Here is a 23,416-nt window from a genome sequence, read left to right as displayed (position 1 = left end):
CAAAAGAGTTACTACGGTGAAATCACCCAGAAAATACACATTAGTCAGGAGAAACTTTACATATTATTTGCACTTTTAAAAAATAACGACTATGGCTCTGGAAGCTGCACATCATTTGCAATAGTATAATACAATCCATGGTCCAAACTTCCCTAAAAATTGTGTAATCAGTACAAATGTTTATGAGATCTTAGAGAAGATACATACATACAAACATCCTGTTACTGAAGTGAAGATCATTAAAGTCCCTCCACAGATTATGACGTCCTATGATAGAATAGCCAATGAGAGGCCAGTATACACTGAAATTGACCAATGGTAAAATTTATGCTGGCCTCTCATTGGCTATTCTATTGTATGACGTCATAATATGTGGAGGGACTTTAATCATCTTCTACTCAATTACATAGTTCTACCAGCTTCTCCCCTAATATCTAGGGGCTCTGTATCAGTAGAAGAAAGGAGGAATAGAAATTGGCCTAAAACTACACCAGAATCTTCCACATGTGAATTAACCCCTAGAAATGCAGGAGAGTTTGAACAATTTTTGGGGGTAGGGGAGTGGACTCTTAAAGTTTATCTCAAAATGAGGGAGGATGGAGTTTGGATTCCCCTTTGCCTCTAATTTTGTTTTGAAAAAAAACTTTTTTGGGGGTAAGGATACATTTTTTCTACCGGGGTTGGATTGTCGCACTAGAATAACAAACCTTCTAAAATTAATGTTTATATGCAACTTATTTATATTTTTAACTTTAAATCTTATTCTTTACGGTAATAAGCTGTTTGTTTGTTTGCACCAAAAGTTCTCGTGTAATAACTAAACAGGAAAAAAACCTATAACTTTTTTTCATGTTTTTTTCAAACTAGGAAAAAGACTAGGGGCAACACTACTAGTGCATTTTAGGTACCAATCTTTACTGTTTTTGAGCAATTTATACAGTATTTTCAGCAGAATAGTTTCTTTTTCGGGAACTAAAAAAATCATATTTTTTGTCATATTTCTGTATTAATCGAGAAAAAATGCACAATTTATAATTAAGAAACCCTCTAAAATACATTCATATATATTAAATTTTAGAATATATCCTTACAAAATATTTTCTCCCCTTTTTCTCCCCCTATGCTACCCCTAAGTCTTAGCAATTTTATCAAAGCTTCGGCTCAGTCAGTCTAGGGTAGGCTGCAGTTTGTGCGTGCCGTAGTGTGCTTTGAAGCACCGTGTAATTGAGTGTGTGTGTATCTATCTATTCACGGACACCTATCTATCTATCTTTGTGAAGTGGAACTTTCACCGCAGAGGAGAAGGAAGGCCTCAAATACAAAAATCTTGGGCCACGTACTTTACAAAATGGTTAGTATTTTAAATTATTTTGGAACCCGAAAAGAAAACTAATTAATATTTTAAAAATATAATAGGCTATATATAGTCTATATACTTAATTTTCGATTATGTAATTTTAAATTTGAACAATCATTAAAGTCTCTAATAAAAAAGTAAAAACTTTTTCAGGAGTAATTCAGCTTAAAAATAATGAAATATCATCAATATTCTGATTTACTTGGATCTTGTAAAAGTGAAAAATAGAAAAGCTTTGCTTAACAAATTATAACCTTTGAATAATTGTAATCGATAAAGAAATGACATTGATTTCAATTATCAGAAAAAAAGGATAACACATTACACCCAAAGAAAATTATTTTGCCTCTAATTAATTCCATTAAATTTATCATTATTAGGACATTATAATTGTTTCAGTAGCCTATTGTAATTAGGAAAGGAATTATTTTGTTCACTTGTCATATCCTCCCTGTGTTGATAATTAACCATTGAAAAGAGTTGGAAATATTCTCACAATATTAATTATGGATAAGGATAAACATTAGTAAGAATAATACAATCATTAGAATTCATGTCATATAAAGTAGTAAGGTTTTTTTGTTTCAAGCATATGATTTTGTTGAATGCTTAACTGAAAGAGTTCTCCAATTTAAGGAAGCTTCACATACGTCCTAAAGTGGTTTAAGACTATTCTATTTTAAAGATTTAATAAAGTCTTGGCATTCAAAAACAGAGCCCATAGAATGGGGCGCAGCCATTAGTAATGATTATAAGAAGAAAGAAAAACAGAAGAGAGGTGCCAAAGATTTAGTTATAGTATACAAATTAGATCTTCAAAATGTAAAAAAAATAATAATTGTAAGAAAGAAAAAAATGTTTGTATTTTTTTTTTAACAAGCAAACATTTAATTGAATTATAGATTCTAACAAAAAGGTTAAAGGATAAAAATTTTTTTCCTAAAAATTGTTGGTTTATTATCAACGGTTTTTAATTTTAAAATATTCCTGTTTATTGGTCAATTTTGATAAAAATCAATCCTTTCCCTGGATATGATTACATAAAAACAGACACCTTATAAATAAAAGAAGCAAATCTACTCTATAATTCTTTAAACTATCGACCTGTCTATATTCATCTTTGCAAAATTAAATATGCATTGGCGTGCGGTAGGGGGGTGTAAGTGGGTGTCAACATCCCCTATAATAAGAAATTTCTGATTGAAATTTGTCATATTTTACTTTTAAAACAATATACTTCTATAAAAGAGAGAAGTTATGAGAATGCTCTACGCGCCGTTTTTATATTGTTCCTTGTTTTTATTTTATTTGGCTATTTAATTATAAAAACAGAGAGTATGTGAAACCTTGAAATAATATCTTTATTATTCTATAATTTGATTTTTTTTATTCTCACTCATGAAATATTTTGTTTGGTTTGAACCTATTTGGTTTTCTACATATCATGCAAGTTTTAAAACTAAATTTGTTAGGATAATTTTAAAACTTTGATACCAACCCTTTCTTCAATAGATGAAAATTCATTTTACACGGAGAACTAGAAAGATTTGCATTAACATTATTTGATGTTTTCATTGGAGGATTTTTTTCTCAGTGTTTTTAAGTTCGGAGATTTTAGGGTCTAAAAATAGTTTTGATACTTATATTGGAATAAATTTGAAATAAAAAGAGAAATTTCAACCTTACAAAAAAAGGTTTTTAATAAAAAAACACCAATATGCAAGTTTTTCTAAGTAATGTTTTAAAGAATGTAAAACTAAAGAGTGTAAAATTATATTTTGTTTTTAATTTTGAAGTCACGACCTTACCTAACTTTCCCCATTGCCCTGGGTAGGTTGGTATATCCTAGTAAAGAGTGGCTCACAAAAATTTTAAAAAAAATTTTTGACTTGTTTTTATGTCACTACATTCATTTTTTATTACCTCTAACCCAGCAGAGGTCTTTTTTCGAGGGGCTCGGCTAGCCTAACTCAAAATATTGATTAATGATATTATATGAATTATGAAATAGGTGCTAAGTTAGTTTAGAAATGATATCTAAATTTTATTTCAGTTGACCCTACTGATCTTATGTCAGATATGTATGTGTATTGTGTATTACTGCTTTGCTAGATTTATAAAGAAAAATTATGTAAAAAAATAATAACTTTCCTTAAAATAGTTTTAAAACAAAGTTTATTGTGAACCACCCTGCATTATTAGCGTGCAAATTAGCTGCAGGAAGCTTCTGGTAAAGGTTTCTCCATACCTATCTGTCTGGATATCTTTCTATCCTCACTTGCTATCTAGCTACAGCCAGCTAGAGCTAGCCAGAGAGCTTCCTCATTTACAGGAAACTGTCTAGCTAGAAATTTTGCTATCTTGCAAACCAGCATCATTATAAAAACAGGAAATACTCGAAATTTAATATCACAAATCTTTTAGGTTAAAAAACCAGCTTAAATAAGCTTCGAATAATGAAAAGGACTTGATAGAAGCAACCCATTAATTCAAAACCCTTTGCTATTTTCCATAGATTTTTTTCATTATCATAAAAGCGGGAACACTAAAAAATAATGATGGAATGTTTTGCGTTCATTGGTTACAATGTAGGTTACTATCAGGGCTGTTTATAAAGGTGCTATAGTAAAATAAATCTGAGAGAGTGGGGACAATGGGCTGTTTATCACTCTAGTCCCCAAAATTTTATAATAACGTTTTCTTATTCGTTGCTTAAAAACTTTAGGAATCGTCATCGAATTTTTATTGGTTGGTTAATAAGCTTGAATGTTCAACCAATTTCAACCAATTAGGTGTAATTTTGTGTATCATCATTGGGATTTACATCAATTTATCGGCTATTGGCTTATCTCTTTCGATCCCTGATAATAAATTCTGATTCCATTTAGAAATAATAAAAATATATAATTTCAAAACTATATTGAAATTGATAAGATACATATTTTAAAAAAGACATATTTTCGACAGACTAACATAAAACATTTTTGTCTGATATTTACATAAAAATTATGTCCAATTACTTTTAAACCTCTAAACCAATTACATAGAGAAAAAAATAAAAGAGAGGAATCGAAGCAACTAGAAGACGAAAATAGGCAGTGGGCCTAGAGGCCTACTCAGCGCTGTTGCCGCGCTAAAATTTATTGCTATTCCACTACTTTTCAAATGGAAGGATTAAAAATTATTAAAAAAAATATTTTTTTACTTTTACTATTTCCATATTTAGGGCAAGAATATAGAATTTTATTTTTATTTAAAAAAATTTGTTCATGAAAGATGAATCCTTCTATTTCTAAAAAGGGGGAAATTTTTTTCATAATGAACATTCAGCTGATTCTGACCGCCCACGGCTGTTTGCTAAATATCGCTTTTCTTTTTATTCACATTATTATTTATGATTGACTTACAAAAAGCCCTGGGCGGTTTTTGATTTTCGTCTGCTTCTAAATTTAGGGATGGGGAAGTAGTATTTTACCATGAAAAAGGGGTGAGTATTCATCCTCTTATCCTTTTTCCTTATGACCAATTACAAAAGAAATTACATAATATTACATATGTTAAAATTCCTTGTCTTTTTTGCCTTCCTCTGTACATAGCCTTGTTAACAATGAGCGAAAAAAATATATGGATTTCTGGGGCTAGAGGATATCCGTAAGGAGGTGAAATAACTAGGCAAATTTCCGTAGTTATGGCTGGGGATAATTATTAGTAAAAGTATTTATTTTATGCATTGATTAAGAAAGATGTTAGGGTCGACTCTCATATCATGTCTTATTAAAAAGATAATATTTTAATGTTAGAAGCAAGCGTAGGGATAATATATTGGTCATTAAACAGGAACAAATCATTACTATGCACCTTAAGTACTTTCAGACAAAGGTTATGCTGTCAAATGATTGATAATTTAACCTAATGTTCAAGATTTATTGGATGATGCCAAAAGATTTCTGAACGATCACTAGAAGTCGAACAGAATTTTAATTTTAAAAGCTGCATTTTGTTTTTTTTAATAATTCTTCCCTGGTTGGGTGTTCTAAATAACTTTATTAGAGAAAGTGTTCTCTGCAAAGTTAATTTGTCAAAGAAAAAGATAATTGGCTGTTTTAACCTCTACATGTATTAGGAAACGGGTTAAAGTTGAATTTTTTTTGGGGGTAGAAAAAAAACTTTGGTTTATTGTGGTTTTATTAATCATTTTTAAAATATTTTATTCTGAATTTATTCATTAAAAAGTAGCATATGTATAAGTATACTATATTATATGATTTTTTTTTCAAAAGAACTTTTTATTGATCGAAGAATCTAAGTTGAAAGACTAGAATATTTAAAATACTTTTATTGGGTTGTACATTGTATTTCTAGAAATCAGGAATCTAAAAGGGATAACAATTAATTGTGGATAATTTGGACACTAAACTAGATGAACTAACCAATCAAAATTCCATAAAATTCCCAAAGATTGTTATTCAAAGAATAAGAAAACGTTATTTAAAAGACTTTGGGTACTAGTGTAATAAATTTGTAACAAATAGCTAATATTAACTCATATAACTTAACTCAGATAATTATTACAGAGTTGCTACGCTTTCCAGAATATACCTAATTGTTATAGAAATATTTGGACGTACCAAATACCTTAATTCTAAAGTTGCAGCGCGTTTTAAAAATGCCAAAAAATTCCAAGTTGAAGGACTTTAAATAAAGTTATGTTTATTCTATTTGTTAGGCTAGGATTACCCAATCCACTGAATAAACATAAAAACATCCTTATTCATATGTATTATGCAATACTCTAGGATTGGGGCAGTTTTGTTTTACACATTTGAATCATGTTATATTTGTGTTTAATTTAACTCTATGATAAGTGTTTTAGTGAATTAAAATAGGCTCTAAAGAAAGTAGGGGAAATAAGTGGAAATTAATACCTTAAAATAATAATATGTTGTTAACACCACTAAATCTGTCATTTTTTACTCTTTTTTTTTGTAGTAGCACATCTCTGTTATAAATGGGGTTAAAAATCCATTCTTCAGGTTTTTTTTAGTTTAAAGAAATCAGATTTTTGGTGTTTTTTAGTGATTTATTTACAACAAGCGGTTGTGCCCCTAGTCTTGAAATAGATTTAAGTTATGTTTCTACGGGAATAGGCTGTGGGTGAAGCAACATATACAAAAAATGAACAAATAAAGCTAAAGGACATATGCATTTTTATGCTATTTCAAGCAAATAAAAAAGTCACTACTTTTGTGTATACTTATATATATATATATATATATTTTCTATATTTGTCAAGAAACAAATAAAAAATTTCAGATATTCATGTTATTGAAATGTATATTTTATACCTTCAAAAGAGGGAGGGAGGGGGGGGGGGGTGGGTGAATGTTAAGGTAAAACAAGGGCCACAAAGAGTACAAAGTTTTTTTTCCCAGCAAATAATAGCTTAAAACCATTTAGAAAAATATGAATCATAGAGCAAAAAAACAACCAACACAGTATTTTTTTTGCATAACATTAACCACCAGCCCAAAAAAGGTCAACCCTATTCGTTTCAGCATTTTCTGAGATCTTTTACTTCATTCAAGAAACCGAGCTTTCTGAAAATTCTTTTTTTTTTGCATTATTGTGGTCTTACTATGACCACTGCCTAAGAGGCATACAGAAAAGGAGAAAGAGAGAGAGAGAGGGAGGGGATAGTGAAGTTATTCAAAGAAATCATTGAAAGGATCGTCTCAAGGTCACTACACTACTTGGACGGACGGACGGACGGACAGACGGACAAACATGCATCATTGATGGACAAATAGACGCACACACACACACACATAGAGACAATAGTAGAAAATCAAACATACAACCTATTTTTTCAAATTTATTTAAGACTCTTGAGTCTTTTATTAGCGTAACTACTTAATAATTCTAAATTATACGTCTGTAGGACAACTTTAGTAGCTCAGCTATAGGATAATACAGTAGGTCTCACCACATCCAAGAAACAATAAGTATGTCTTCTTTTATTTGTCATTATGGTAAAAATATAATTTGATATGCATTTATTATCGTTATAAGCTTAATTTTATGTTTTTATAGACTTTTTTTAAAAACATTACTTAGGTTCGATTTTTCTTAATAGCAGAGCGTCAATTTTGGAAGATAATTATAATAGTTGATAAGTAGTGTCATTTATCAGCGCTTAAATTATAACATAATGCCATATAATATACACTAAAATTAGTGGCAAAGACTTGGTGTACCAGTGTGTGTGTGTGTGTGTGTGTGTGTGTGTGTGTGTGTGTGTGTGTGTGTGTGTGTGTGTGTGTGTGTGTGTGTGTGTGTGTGTGTGTGTGTGTGTGTGTGTGTGTGTGTGTGTGTGTGTGTGTGTGTGTGTGTGTGTGTGTGTGTGTGTGTGTGTGTGTGTGTGTGTGTGTGTGTGTGTGTGTGTGTGTGTGTGTGTGTGTATGTGTGTGTGTGTGTGTGTATGTGTGTGTGTGTGTGTGTGTGTGTGTGTGTGGTATGTGTTTATCTGCCCTTGGTCACACATATAAGAACCAACAACAATTTCTATCTATCTATCCAGGGATAAAAGGAGAGGACATTGGAATAGAAATTAATCTCCTCAAATTTATATTTGGAACAAACAGTTACTAAAACAAAATAAAAAATATTATCTTTACATCTCCCTGTTGTGTACGCATCCCCCTGGCGCGCCCAGCCCTTTCCCTATTTCTAAGATATTATTTAAGTTTCTCCTACTTATGTTTACGCAAGATGTTTTCTCAAAAACGTGAAATTAAAAAAAAACAACTTTAGATTACTCCCTCAAACCTATGAAACTACACATCTTATCCCTATCAAAATAACCAGCTTGGACATCCCTGCTTTATGAAAAATATTCCAACTTTAATAAGATTTATCATATAACAAGACTGCGGAAGATATTTTAGCAGGGATTGTTGGACACCCCTATAGGCATGTAACCTCTAATATTCCCGCGACCGTGGCTCAACACTTAGCGCATTCGCTCGACATCGGGAAGGTTCGAATCTCGGTCCGACACCGCGTCATAACTAAAGACGTTAAATATGGTTCCCACTGCTACTATGTCAGATGCGCGACGTAAATAGTTAGAGTAGGGGGAATGCCTTGGCCCAAAACAGGCGCAACTCGCTACCATGCACAGTTGGGACTTCTCAGACAAAGGTCGTGCATCTCAGAGAGTTGGTTGTCTGATGGGTGAATGGACTCTTTACACCGCAATCATAAGTATTGTATGTATGTTCCAAGGTGCGTGGAGAGAGGTTTAGTACCCGAAGCGACACCTAGCCCCCTAGAGTCTTTACTCTTAACCTCTAATATTGGACAGGGAGGGAGTGAGCAGACAATGGCAACTAACTTTACGCCCAACTCATTCTTCCAACCAAAATATACTTACTACCAAATTTTACCAATGATTAATTGGAGATGAAGTTTTTGTTCATTGTCTTAGACCTGCCATATTTAAGGCAGTTAAAGAAGAGGTGGTAGGGGGGGGGGGGGGAATCAAGTTCACTAGGTCTAGGTGCAAAATAGCTTTAGGCAAATTCTTTATATTATACCTCCTCCCCCCCCCCTCCCACCACTTGGTAAAGGACACTATTTTATTTGAAATAATATTTACATTGGATTTAATCTTTAATTACATTAAAAAGTCCTTTTAAATTTGTATTTACAAGAAAAATACTAATCATTATAATAATCTTTTTGTGTTCTTGTGCATTTTTCCTTTTTTTCATCTCCCTTTTCCCCCTTTTGTAGTTAATACATACGTTTCTTGGTAAAACCTAAAAAAGAAATTGATAATAGTTTATAAAGATATTTTGAATTTTTTTTACATACAATGTCGAAGAATTTAAGTTTAGGACTTTCCTATTAATCATGTTATAGTTGGGACAGAAATTTAGATTATTTATCCCAGGCGAAATTCACCAAGTATTTAATCAAGTAATATTTGTGTAAAACACGGATGCTCGGAAGGGATGTCTACAACCCCCCCCCCCCCCCCCCCACCCTCCTGAAAATTAAATTGAGATAGTTGACCATACTCTTTTACACCCCCTATGGCAAACCTCAGTGCACGCCAATTTGCTCTTTCTTTAAAACAGATACTTTATATCAGGACACCTCTTTTTACATCCATTAGTACATTCTGTATATTCTGGTGTGGAAATATATAGAGAACACCAATAATTCACCAAGAAATATGGGCTGCAAACCCCAAAAAATCTTTTTAGTGGGTCTAACTGTATAACTTATTAATATCTATGGATGTATTTATAAATGTTTTAATACATAATAGTTCCTTACTTTGCATTTTTTTATGAATGATAAACTTTGATAAACTTTAATATTTTATTTCTATTTCAGCGGGAGAAGAAGATGTTAATTTTACTGCTGGCTATAACCGGAGCCACAGCGGACAAGGGACCAAGTGCTGACCAATCATACAATGCTCCTATTCAAAATACACAGGTGATGTAACTGCATGTTCTATTAAATCAAAGCTTTGCCTACAAAAATTCTATGGAAAATGTATAAAATATATAAAAATCATACTGGCCTACTGGTCCATTAAAATGTATGCTGACATGTAATTGGTAATTTAGTCTGTGTATTGGCCTATCATTGTTCATTTGTATTGTATGACGTCATTTTTTATAGGCATTTAAAGATATCTATGACTTCTATTTCCATGATTTTTGCTACTGTTATTGATCATAATTTTTCAGACATATAAAACAATTTTATAAATATATATTTTTTAAATTTTAGGTTAAATACGGAGGTCCCATTGTCTATTCTGGAGAGAAGCCCCCCATAATTCACTTCCCACCCCCACCAGAGGTAATATTTATATTTAAATGTTTTAGAGAGTGGGGAAAAGGTGTTTTAGAGAAATTTAAGAAAATTAAAAAAACACCTTTTTTTATTTGAAAGAAAGAAAGTTCAACGCTTCATAAGAAAACATCAAAATTTGTTTTAATATGTAACTCACAGTTTTTTTCTTGTTTAGCAATCCTATTCAAACAGCGGCGGTTATGGCGGTAACAACCCGCCTCCAGCGGTCAAATACGTTCCCCTGCCCCACCACGAGCTGCCCGTCTTGATCTACCAATCCGACAGTGCCCCGCCCATTCACGTGGTGCACACCCCGCCCCCTGCCCATAAGCCCTCTTACAACCCTCCCCCCAAGCAGACCTACCAGGAGGAGAAGCCGGCCTACAAGCCCCGCCCACCGCCACCGACCCAGCAGTCCTACAACCCCCCACCAAAGGCCCCCACCAAGCCCGCCTATAACCCACCTCCACCAACCAAGCCCACCTACGCCCCACCTCCCCCATCTAAGCCTGTCTATAAGCCTCCTCCCCCAAGCCAGCCTGCCTACAAGCCTCAACCTCAACAGAAACCTCATCCACCCAGGCCCAACCCTCCCCAACAGAACTACCGCCCCAGGCCTCCCCCACAAAAGCCCACCTACAACCAAGCTCCACCCCAAAAAAAGCCCAGCTACCCAGTCAAGAAACCCATTACTCAGTACAAGCCTAAGCCTAGGCCCCAGAACTACCCCAAGCCACCTCCCAAGCAACAATACAGCGGTCAAGCACCTCCCCAACCTGCTGCTGCCGGTTACCAGCAACCTACTCAAGGATACCAGAAGCCCTCCGTAGGGTACAACTCCCCCCCACCCAAGTCGCCTGCACCTGCATACAGACCTCCCACCCCCAGCTACAAGCCTCAAGCACCTCAGGTAAATCTTATCTCCAGCTAGCGCAGCCCAGGTATCTAAAGGGATAAGATAATGGCCGATAATTTGATGTAAATCCCTAATGATGATATCAAAAATTATCCCTTCTGTAGATTAAACATAGTGGTTGAAATGTTAGACCACTCAGCTTAATGAATAGACCCTTTAAAATTTAAAATAGTCCCCAAAGTTGTTAATCCAACGAATAAGAAAACGTTAATGTAAAAGTTTGGGGACTAATGTACTAAATAGTTCATTGTCCCTCTTTCTCTGATCACACACTTTATAACTATCGCATGTTTACCTGTTATTTTCTATTATTTTGAACTTAAAAAACAAATTTATTCATCAATATCATATTTATCATTTGTTCAAAATAATTTTTATTATCATTATAAAATTTATCTTTTTATTTAATTCTTCTATTTGGTTTTCACTTAGAAATGTGAAGTAAGACTACCAACTGACAAATGTTCATTTTTTTCTATTTCTTTAAATATATTTTCTTTGATGAGATGTAAGAAGAAGCAGCTTATAGTGCCTTATTAATACAATTAACCAATGGCCGGTTTACATTTATTTTGACCAATGGTAAAAATGTAAAGTAGCCTATTATTGGTTATTTGTATCATTTTTATTGGGCACTATAAGCTGCTTTCAGATGCAATTGTGTTTTGATAGATTTTTTTTTCATAGGCCCCAACCTATAACGCACCTGCTGCCCCTGCCGCACCTGCTTACAACGCACCCGCACCCAGCTACAATGCTCCCTCACCGACTCCTAGCTACAAGGCGCCCGCAGCTCCCAGCTACAATGCCCCCGCAGCTCCTGCCTACAACCCACCTGCACCCAGCTACAATGCTCCAGTGGCCCAGCCCTTGGTTCAACAGCAGCCTCTGAAGCAGACCTACAACGCACCTGCACAGCAATCTTATAAGGTATAAGCGGATACACCACTAAAGGATTCTAGGGGGGGGGGGGGGGGAGGGGGTTAGTCGATACCCCAAATAAAATTTTACTTAAAAAATTATTTTGGTAAATTGTTATAAAACTTCTTCTGACCTTTGAGAAGCTTCACTGTAAAAAAGAAGCATATCGGTTCAGCGGTTAGCGAGATCTAAGCACACAAAAACCCACACAATGTTACTTTTTATTAGGATAAGACACTTTTCTCACCTAATGTAGTATTGGTACAAAAAAGTCTAAAAATGTTTTATGTTGATATTGGAAAGAAAACAAACCAATTAGTTATTACCTACTTTTAAGTAACACAGCAATTCTATTACTAAGATCATGTTTGTTCCTCTCTACTTTTGTCAGTCATTACTAAAAAATATCTCTGGAGATGTTTGATAGATTTCAATGCTCTGAACATAATAACAATTAGTCCTATAACAATTTGAACAACTCTTTATTTAAATCATTGCTATGACTTGCAATGGTTCAGGTATTAAATTAGTCGGAATAAGTCATTCCTTAATAAAACCGGCAAAAAACTTTACTATTATCCTATAATCTTTATCATGCCTCGTTTTCTTTTTCAAATGTTAATGATCAACAGGGAACCAAAAAAAAAGATTCTTTAAAACCAAAATATTTTAGGCTGAAGAACAAAAGCCCGTGTACATCAACGCCCCTCCCCCACCCGGAGCCGTGTCGGTCAATCAGCCAAGACCTGTGTATGCCGAGAAGACCACCCAGAAGCCTGTCTACAACCCCCCTGCACCCAACACCCCCGCCTATGCACCTCCTGCACCCACCAAGCCTGCCTACAAGCCACCCCAACCAACGAAGCCCGCCTACAATCCCCCAGCACCAACCCAGCAGAGCTACAACCCACCGGCACCTTCCTATGCCCCTCCTAAGCCAACCTACGCCCCACCAAAGCCTGTCTACAAGCCAAAGCCAAGCTACAAACCACCCCCCAAGCAGACCTACAATGAACCCGCCCCCCAGAAGCCCAGCTACCAGCCCCAAGAGCAGGCTCCTCATATAATCTATGCAGGCCACCCCCCAATTCACATCTACCAACAGCCCCCTGTCCTCGAGGCCCAGGCTGCCCCAACCCCTGTTTACAAGCCCCCTGCACCTGTCTATAAGCCACCTACAACAGCTGCACCTGCCACTAGTGCCGTAGCCTACAACCCCCCTGCCCCCACTAAACCAGCCTACAACCCACCAGCCCCAACCAACAGTGCCCCCTCTTACAACGCACCATCCAAACCTTCATACAACCCCCCTAAGAAGCCCCTGTACAAGCCAGCTGCCCCTACCAAGCCTGCTTATAAGCCCAAACCTCGCCCTAGGCCGCAACAAGCCAGACCCCAATACCAAGCTCCCTCCCAGAAGGAGCCCGTCTACGTTCCCGCCCCCAAGCCCTACCACAAGCCCCCAATTATCATCTATCAGGGAGTAAGGCCACCTGTCCACGTCTACGAAAAGCCCCAGCAGCAGGCTGCCCCAGCGCCTAGCTACAATGCTCCTGCCCCCGCCGCTCCATCTTACTCAGCCCCCGCAGCCCCGTCTTACTCTGCTCCTAAGCCCTCATACAACGCTCCCACAGCAAAGAAGGACAACGAGCCTCTTAACTTTGAGAAGATTAGGCCTGTAGTGCAGAATAATATCAAAAATGCTCTGGAATCAAAGAGTGACATTGTTAAAGGTAGGTCTTTTTTATCAATATGTTTTCCGAATATTCGGGCATAACCTAATTATAAAGAAGCATTGCTACTAGCAATGAAATTAGAGATAAAATATTTTAAGAGGGGACAAAATAATTGATACTTCACTCTGTTTACAGATAGCAGTTAACTTTTTGAACAAACAAATGCATATTGCATATAGATTAAATATGTTGATGATTCAAAAATAAGTTTGATTATAATTTCCTATGGGCCTAAACTTAGTATTTGATTTACAGTTTGATGTTTAGAAGTTTATATTAATTTATTGAATTGTTAGTTAAACTATGCTTCTTTATAGTAGAATAGGGGTAAAATAAAGAATTATAGAGATGGTATGCGCCTGATAGATGATCTATAAAATGTAGACAAGGCTCGCTACTGATTGTTGCTTTAGGGTTTAAATCGGTAGTTATAGAGTAACTAGGCATACTATGTTGATTCAAAATTAATTTTAGAGTAGCTATGCTACTGTTGCTTTAGGGTTTAAATTGGTAACAAATTTTACACATTCGTGGTTGTAAGATTCTCACATTTAGACAGGTTTCACATATCAGACATGTTAAACATGTTAATAACATGTCCTATAGTGTCAAGGATGTAGATTCAGGATGTCAAAGTGTTTGTTACATCAACATATTTCTGTATTAACAATGTTAATGTAATAATATTGTTTTTGTCTGTAGCCTAAGATTTCAATAAATACTTAACGATTGGGTTCTCAATTTCAGTTTCCGGAAAGATTATTAGCCTGTTTCATTTTTACTTTAGGATGTTTTTTGGCTATTTTTCTGTTTATCTACTCTTTCAAATACAAAGCCCCTACATGCTAGGAGCCATAGATATCGGTTGTTATGAAATGGGATATGGCTGACATAAATAATAGGCTATAAAAGTTTTCCGGAATTTTAATAAATATAATAGATTTGAAATCTGCATAAAATTTTAAGGATTTTTTATAAAATTCGTTTTTTATATAATTCATTATTTAAAAGCGCAAATCCAATTTTAGTTAATAAATTTTGACCAATAGGATAGGTGGATTGGAAACTACCTGCGCTCTAATTGGTTGAATGATGTACGTCACCTAAGCTTCTCCAATCAGAGCGCAGATAGTTTTCAATCCACCAATCACAGATGTCAAAATTATTTAACTTAATTTGTATTTGCGCTTATAGATAATGAATTATACAAAAAACGAATTTTATAAAAATTCCTTAAAATTTTATGCAGATTTCAAATCTATTATATTTATTAAAATTCCGGAAAACTTTTATAGCCTAATAAATAACCCTATTCTAATAACGTTATTACTACAGTATTGTATGATAATAATAACAAAAAATATCTTTTTTTATGCAAATATTAAACCTTACTATAAATCCTTGAGATTCTATGATCACAATTATTCTTAAATGATTGACCTTCAATATTATAGTAGACAATTTTGTCATTTAGATTACATGGGAATTTTAACAATCTTGGTCACCTTTAACAGTTATATACTCGCATGGATCACTGTGAAATGGGATAGGTATTATGTTAAATGCAAAAGTAAAGATGTACATTAAAGACAACTATCTTTGTAGGAGACAAAGTGAATTTCATTTAGCTTCGCTTTCTCAATTAAGACCTTAGTAGATTTTTTGTGAAGTTTACATTATTTTGGTTAGTTTTTCTCTGAAGTGTTAAAAATGCCGTAAATTATGACATATTGGGTTATTTTCAGTTTACAAGACCATTTTTTGGTTCATATTTTTTCCTGTTGTTCTCTTGTATTGACCTGACATTGTTATAATTCAAGAAACTTTAAATTTTTCTTGACATGTTATACGCTGATTTTCAGAGACCTGATACAAAATTTAAGGTTCTTGCCTTGTAGGGAAAGCTATTTATAGCTCTTGCCTCCTCTATTCTTTTACTTTAATGAGAATACACTTTTACTCTATCTTATAATAATAATTTATTTCGGAATTCTTAAGGTAGGTACAATATTGCATTATTAGGTTGTAACCCACCAGTTACTTATAACTATATCTTAGTTTTATTATATGAAAATACTTACTTAGTAAGACTAGATCTCCCTAAACACACTAATCCAAACGATTACCTAACCAGAGGACAACCTTTTATCTATATTTGACATGTTGATCATAATTATAAACAAATTAAACAAACACAAATAGGAATTTAATTGTTTAAGGAAGTTTTATTATTTGTTTAATCTTAAATTATTTCCTTATAATATTATATGTGTTTTTTTTGTCCTTAAAAAGCGCAGCAATAAAAAAGTAATAAGGTTTCTAATTATGAACTATTTTATGTTTTAAAAAGCCTTATGCAAAATGGTAATTTGGTAAAAAAATACCAATATGATTTTTTTCTTGTCAATTTCATTATAATACCACATTATAATTTTTTCTGTTTGGCTCCTAATCCGCGTTATTTCAGCTGAATGAAAACGGTTTTTTTATACTAAAATACATGTATCGTATTCGAATAATAAAATAAAAATTATAGGTTTGATTCCCTTTAAAATATAAAATTGAGAGATGTATTCTAACTTTTTGAAAGAATGAAACAAATAGCAGTGGGGTTCATAAATAGACAATTGAAATAGATGGTACGAGGGTGTGTACACCCCTCCCCCCATATGCCCATATGTTGAGCTAATTCAATTTCAGAATAACCGTCCCTGCTCTGAAAACAAAATCCGGGAAATTTTCTAACGAATTCAAATTGTTTTGGGGCACAATAATTATCTTTTTACAATTTTATTCCACGAAAATGTTTTCATATAAATTGATTGATGGATTGATTTTTGGGCCCAGCAATTATTGAATTATAATTTCTCAAGGTTGCAGGGCCCACCACAAGGAAGTAGAGACAAATATTTCTACCCTTGTTCCTAAAAAATAAAATATTATTGGGGATTATTAATCAATGGGTGTTTAACTTTGACTATTTAAACAATAATTGGTCAAATTTGTGTAGCTGAGACAAAAAATGACAAGGGTCTGAGAAAGTTAGTGAAAACTCCTTCCTTTTTATTTATTAAAGTATCGAACTTTGGATACAGACATGTTTTCGGAGAAATAATAATAAATGCAAATGGTTACTAATACATTAATGGTTTGAATTTACAGACTGTTGTCCACGGATAAAAATAATGAAATTACGAAAACTTTATCTTAATTTTTAAAATAATCTGAAATATTAATCAGACCTGAAAATATTGTTATAGCCTAACTTTGAATTTATTAAATTTTTTTTTAACTTTCGTTTTATTAATTATACATGATAGGTAAATATTTTTTTTATCACATGATTTTCCTAATATTAGACTTGGTCTTCTATGTTGAATTATAAATTTTTAATAAATATTTTACCGACAATCTGTCCGTGTGGCGGCCGCAGCAAAATTTTTGCTTCCAGCAATTAGATTATTCTGCCCGGTAGCCGCCCCACACCGCTCCTGGTAGCCCCACACCGCCGCCCCCGGCTATAAATTCAATAACATTATTTTGCAACTGAAAATTAGTGACCTTGGATAAAGTGGACGCACACACACAGAGACACGGGGATAGCGTCTCTGAAAATTAAACAATCGTAACAAAATTTACTTTATATTGGAGATTTTTCACCAAATACTTTGACTAATTTTTTTACTGTCTCAATTAATCGATCCTTATATAAAAATAACAGGGTCTCTGTCTGAAGGATCTGGCTAACCGCTGAATCGATATGTTTCTCCTTTAAAGCGTAGCTTTTCATAGGTCATGGGAAGGTTTATAGCTATTTTGGAGGAGGGTACTACCAACCTCCCAAGAGAAATCGTCCTGAGAAAACAGGGCATGCATAGAATCATTTACTGATCAATGTCCTATTCCTTAATAATAAAAATTAGTCGATTTGTAAAAGTAAAATAGTTTATACTTTGAGCCTACTTATAACCAATTCAATGCTTTTCCTTATATTGTGAACCTATCGTTTTCTAAGATCGTACTGAATACTTATACAACACTAACTAAATATAATCATAAGTATAGCTCACAAACCCTTACTTTATATATATTCTAACATGTCTGTTCTCTCAGCACTTTCTATTAGCACATATTATTCTACAATGCTAAGAATCTCTAACTTTGTGTCAAAAATAATATATTTTTCTTCTTCTAGATGTTGAGTATGTGAAGGAGTCGAAGGCTGTTGGTCCCATCCAGGCCAAATTGAAGGAGATCGCTGCCCCTGATCTAGGACCTAGCTCAAACAGAAGGTAATCTAGACATCTATTTTTATTTTTAGAACATGGTTCGGGATGGGACATTAGGAGGTAAATTACACTGGTGCATCGTTTTCTTATTTGTAGGCTCAAAAATATTAGATTTTTATTGGTTGGTTTGAAACTATTAGTGTCCAAACTTTTGAACCAATTTTTAATCTTCAGAAGGGGTTAATTTTGTTTAATGCCATTGGAATGTTGGTCTATTTCAATACTGGCAATGAACTTTGATTTTAAAGTTAATCTGAATAATTTTTTATTCATTTTAATAAAAAAAGTTGTGATAATTTTAAAATTATTTCAGGAGCTTCACCGTGACCGCTGACGAGCCGTCCAACCACTCAGACGACCGTTCAGCCGTTGTGCGGGCCGTGGTCTCTGTTGCCGGCAACAATAACAATGACAACCGCAGCAGTTTTAAACGTGGAACCGTCACAGATATCACCAATGAGTAAACAAATAATCAAACCCCAAAAAAAGATCCACTGTAATAAAAAAGAGAAAAGTCAATTTTGAAGAAAGAACTAAGATACAGTGACTTGAAAAGCATTTTAAAGACTCAAAAATGTAAAGGATCTTTTCTTTAAACAAGACAAATTATTCAAAATTTGAAATGATTTTTTAGTTCTCTAAAAAATGAAGATTCTTTTATTCATATACTTTAAAGTATATGTTTAAAGGAATCTCAAATTATGTTTAAAATTTTCATAAATTGATAAATTTGTCTTCCTTTTTGAACATAGAAAATTTAGGCTTTTAAAAGTACGTTATGATGCTCTTCCATATTAAGTACATAATGTATCAAAATATGCAAAAAAAAGTAATGAAAAAATGCTGCTTGTAAAATTTAATATGTACTTTAGAAATTGCGATTGCAAGCAAATGGTTTTATTTTTTGTACTGTATAGTATTGTACTTTAGTGTACAGAGGTGAAACCTTTTGCCTAGTAGTACATACATTTAAACCTGTACCTGTAAATTAATATTAAAGCCTCAAAAACAATTTTTTTAAAATTGAAATAATCTAAATTTTTAATTTTTGGTTTTTAATAATTTTTTTTCTCAATCAAAGTCTAAAAACATTTTATGATGAAAAATACAAAATTAATCATTTTTGTATTTTACATTGTTTTCTGTTTTAAACATAAAAATAATCTTCCGTAAAAAAGTGTCTATACTCTATACCATTGAAAGTGTCATGAATCTCAAATTGAAATGGTTTAACTGAAATTACAAATACTAATAACTCTTTATTAAATAGTTGGTGTATGTGATTTAAGTTAAGCCTACAACTACAATGTATAGAATCTCAATGTTTTAATAATTTAAATTAACCTTTTACTTCAAACTACATATACATTATTAAGCTTGTAGAACATAGTTTGGTGTTTGAGTCTAATTTTTTTTGTAATACAAAAAGTTAATAAATTTTATTCTTAAAAGTTCTTTAATAAGTATATATAGGATTACAGTTTTTTCTTTTTATTCTATATGTGAACTTTTAAGACAAAAAACTATGCTTTTTGTACTACGAAAAATTTTCTTCAAAACTTAACTGGGTAAAATGTGAGAATGAAAATGTACAAATGTTTCTTTTTATAATCCTTTTTAAATTTTAGGATTTTAGTCAAATTTTTTTTAATCAAAAATCTTTTTTGACCTTAGTTTTAAGGAAAAATAGAAAAATAACATATAAGTAAATCATTAAAAATATTGTTTTAAATTAATCAAATAAGTTCTTTTTAAAGAACCGGGATGATGTGATTTATGTTTGAAAGTTTCGTGTGATATGTTAATAATTAGTTACATTACATTATAGATTTTAAATAATCTTGTTAAAAAATCAAAATATCTATTTTTTGTTCAATAATTGTTAGAAAAAAAAACTAATAAAAGATTAAAAATAATTTGTATTATTTCTAATTTTTTTTAGGAGGCAATGTGGGACATTTTGTTGTTGAAAAAATAAGATTTTTTTGAATCACCATGTAAGTTATTCTAAACTTAGAATGTTAATGTTAAAATCAAGTTCAGAAAGGGGAGAGAGGCAGGGTTGGAGAGGAAGAAAATGGTTTTAAAAGTTGGAAGAGGGTGGTTGATTTAATTTGCGTCAAAAGGGATGGGGGCAAAGGCTTCAAAATTTGACCCTGATGATTTGGTGGGGTAGGGAGGGATAAAGGGAGGATTACGCTAAGGCCCTTGGCATGTATATAAGTGGGCATTGGAATTAAGGGGAAAACATATATATATATATATGTATTTACACGTTTAAAGGGCCCATCTAAAACTTTGGGCTTTTGACCAAATTGAAAAAAATTATAAGTAACATTGAAAAATCCATTAAAAAGAAAAATTATTAAGGACGGTTAAAGTAGTTAGTTAGTTTGTCTTTTTACTTGTAAATGCAAGTCAAAAAATTACTATTTGCTTTTTTTATGACTGAAATATTGGAGACAAAATATTTTTCTTTTGATGCAAAATATTGCTCCAAAAACAGTTCAATGATAGTACTTATAAATAACAAAAGTATCGAAAACACAAAAAAATTAGACTCATAAAACCAAGTGTCGAAGCGACCATTTACATTTAGCTAGTTTGGCTAGAAGGAGAAATCTGGTGATGCGACCTTGGACAGATCTTGGATGGATATACTATAAGAAATTCAGATTTCAACAGTCATTTAGATCTCACAATCACAATACAATTTAGGTTATAACCATACTGTGATTTACCCTTATGTTTAAACGTTCCAAACACAGTATAAAGAAAGATACACACGGACACTTTGTTAAGATTGTGTGTGAGCGTATACATGTACATAATTTACAGATACAGGGTGTCTGTGTGTGTATACATGTTCATAATTTACTGATACAGGGTGTCTTAGAGTGTATACATGTACATAATTTACAGATACAGGGTGTGTTTGAGTGTATACATGTATATAATTTACTGATACAGGGTGTCTTAGAGTGTATACATGTACATAATTTACAGATACAGGGTGTGTTTGAGTGTATACATGTATATAATTTACAAATACAGGTTGTCTGTGTGTGTATACATGTACAAAATTTACAAATACAAGGTGTCTTTGAGTGTATACATGTACATAATTTACAGATACAGGGTGTCTGTGTGTGTATACATGTACATAATTTACAGATACAGGGTGTCTTTGAGTGTATACATGTACATAATTTACAGATACAGGGTGTCTGTGTGTGTATACATGTACATAATTTACAGATACAGGGTGTCTTTGAGTGTATACATGTACATAATTTACAGATACAGGGTGTCTGTGTGTGTATACATGTACATAATTTACAGATACAGGGTGTCTTTGAGTGTATACATGTACATAATTTACAGATACAGGGTGTCTGTGTGTGTATACAAGTATATAATTTACAGATACATGGTGTCTGTGTGTGTATACAAGTATATAATTTACAGATACAGGGTGTCTGTGTGTGTATACATGTACATAATTTACAGATACAGGGTGTCTTTGAGTGTATACATGCACATAATTTACAGATACAGTGTGTCTGTATGTGTTCACATGTATATAATTTACAGATACAGGGTGTCTGTGTTTGTATACATGTTTACAGATACGACTTTACAGAAAAAATAGGGTGTAAAATTTTTCCAATAAAACACTAAAAAAACTCACACAAGGCTTTGCCTCCAACCAAAATATTGTAGGTAATCACCCTGTACTTAAGATGTAAGTGCGTTTATTTGGTTGTTTGTGTGAGTGTTTGTGCGTGCGACTAGGCCTAGACAATTCATTCTCTATAAATAAAAGATGCAGAAAAAAGTGCAACTGTAAAGTTCACATAATTATAAAATACAATTCATTCATTTAACAAGTTAAATAAGAATAATAAGGCTTGATTTATCTAATTAAAGTGACTTAAAGTAATTATTTTTAAATATCATTTACCTATAGCATATTTTTTTTTTTTTAAAGAACGTGTCCTAACTTTTGTGATATTTTTAAAAACAGCTAGTCGGTGCTTTCAATGTTTAGTAGATGTAAAATGATCCATAGAATTTTGAACAAAATTATAAATCTGATGAAATTCTCCTCATCTTTTGATCACATTTAAATAAAAATAATGCTTTACCTAGGTATATAATAACTAATTAAATATTTTTTTTATTCCTTTCAGTGGCTTCACCCGTAGCCTCAAGGGGGATATCAATAGATGGACTAATGGGTAGATGTTAAAACTTGCAAGGGTTACAATACCACTTAATAAAATAGCGTAAGACCTACCCTACCCATACCAACTTCCCTAAATATCATTCAGTTCATTAATTTAAGATATCTTACTTGGATCACCGGCGCCATATCCTAATATATAAAGTAGTAATTTTTTTGTCTAAGATTCCAATAACTACTGACCTAAGACTAAGTTATCCTCAATAAGTTTAGGGAAGCTTCATATTGGTCCCGGGATGGGTTTAGGTTATTTTGTATGTAGAATTAAACCTTTGGATGGTTTTATGCTATTTATCTGTCCCTCTTTTAATCAATTCAATACAGAGCCCCTAGATGCTAAGGACACATAGCTAGTACTTTATGTTACCTAAATTGACACGAGCTGCAAGTTAATAACCCTTTTTGTTCCATTGTTTTTTTCTGCAGTATATTGAATAAGATTGTGCTACAATTGTTATAAAAAATTAAAAGTTTTTAAAACTGTTAATTTTGACTAACACAGGGTTAATAAGTTTTCTTTAGATGTCATATGTTATGGATGTTGTCATCCTTGTTTACCATTTATATAGACTTGTCATACATACTAATTCCTTAAATATTTAGAATTCTCAATTTATATGTGTAATAAATAGCTTTCAAAATATTTGAAATTATTTCCATTAATAAATAGATTTAGATTAGAATCAACAAGGACTAATCAGCTTATAATAGTGCCTATAAAAAAATGACGTCATTCAAACGAACAATGATATGCCAGTATACATTTTAATTGACCAAAGGTAATATGTATACTGGCCTATTATATGTCATTTGAGTTGTAATTATGACGTAATTTTTTTATGCACTATTAGATGCTTTAACAAGGACATTAATTCTCATAAGTTTTGGAAAAGGGAAGATTATTAAAAATTTTTTTTTAAAGAAACAACAAATTTTATGCAATAGCAATTAATGCCATTGAGGGAAAGACAAAGGGCTGTTTATTACACAGTCACCAAAATCTTATAATAATGTTTCTCGTATTCATTCGAATCCGGTGGATAGGAACCGGTTCTCATCCATACGAAAAAAGTATGT

General features: G+C 32.9%; 1 protein-coding gene across 1 annotated transcript; it reads left to right on the top strand.

Annotated features, from left to right (window-relative positions):
- Nucleotides 1-1,163: 1,163 nt before the first annotated feature.
- On the top strand, nt 1,164-20,009 carry LOC145328562 (uncharacterized). The gene is made up of 8 exons (XM_080172302.1): nt 1,164-1,351; nt 9,761-9,865; nt 10,166-10,237; nt 10,407-11,141; nt 11,835-12,077; nt 12,742-13,801; nt 18,000-18,096; nt 18,407-20,009. Exons 1-8 carry the CDS (start codon nt 1,349-1,351, stop codon nt 18,555-18,557), a joined length of 2,466 nt encoding a protein of 821 aa, XP_080028428.1. The 5' UTR covers nt 1,164-1,348; the 3' UTR covers nt 18,558-20,009.
- The last annotated feature ends 3,407 nt before the right edge of the window (nt 20,010-23,416 follow it).

This window comes from Acartia tonsa, chromosome 9 (assembly GCF_053477335.1).
Source record: "Acartia tonsa isolate MP-2025a chromosome 9, ASM5347733v1, whole genome shotgun sequence".
In the NCBI taxonomy this organism is placed as follows: domain Eukaryota; kingdom Metazoa; phylum Arthropoda; class Copepoda; order Calanoida; family Acartiidae; genus Acartia; species Acartia tonsa.
Note: the sequence above shows the minus strand (reverse complement) of the source record. Positions and strands in the feature narration are given on the sequence as shown.

Excerpts from the sequence above, each read along its gene's own strand:
- LOC145328562 (XM_080172302.1), top strand. Across the intron at positions 10,238-10,406 it reads ACTTCCCACCCCCACCAGAG|CAATCCTATTCAAACAGCGG; the intron begins GTAATATTTATA and ends TTTCTTGTTTAG. Across the intron at positions 18,097-18,406 it reads GGACCTAGCTCAAACAGAAG|GAGCTTCACCGTGACCGCTG; the intron begins GTAATCTAGACA and ends AAATTATTTCAG.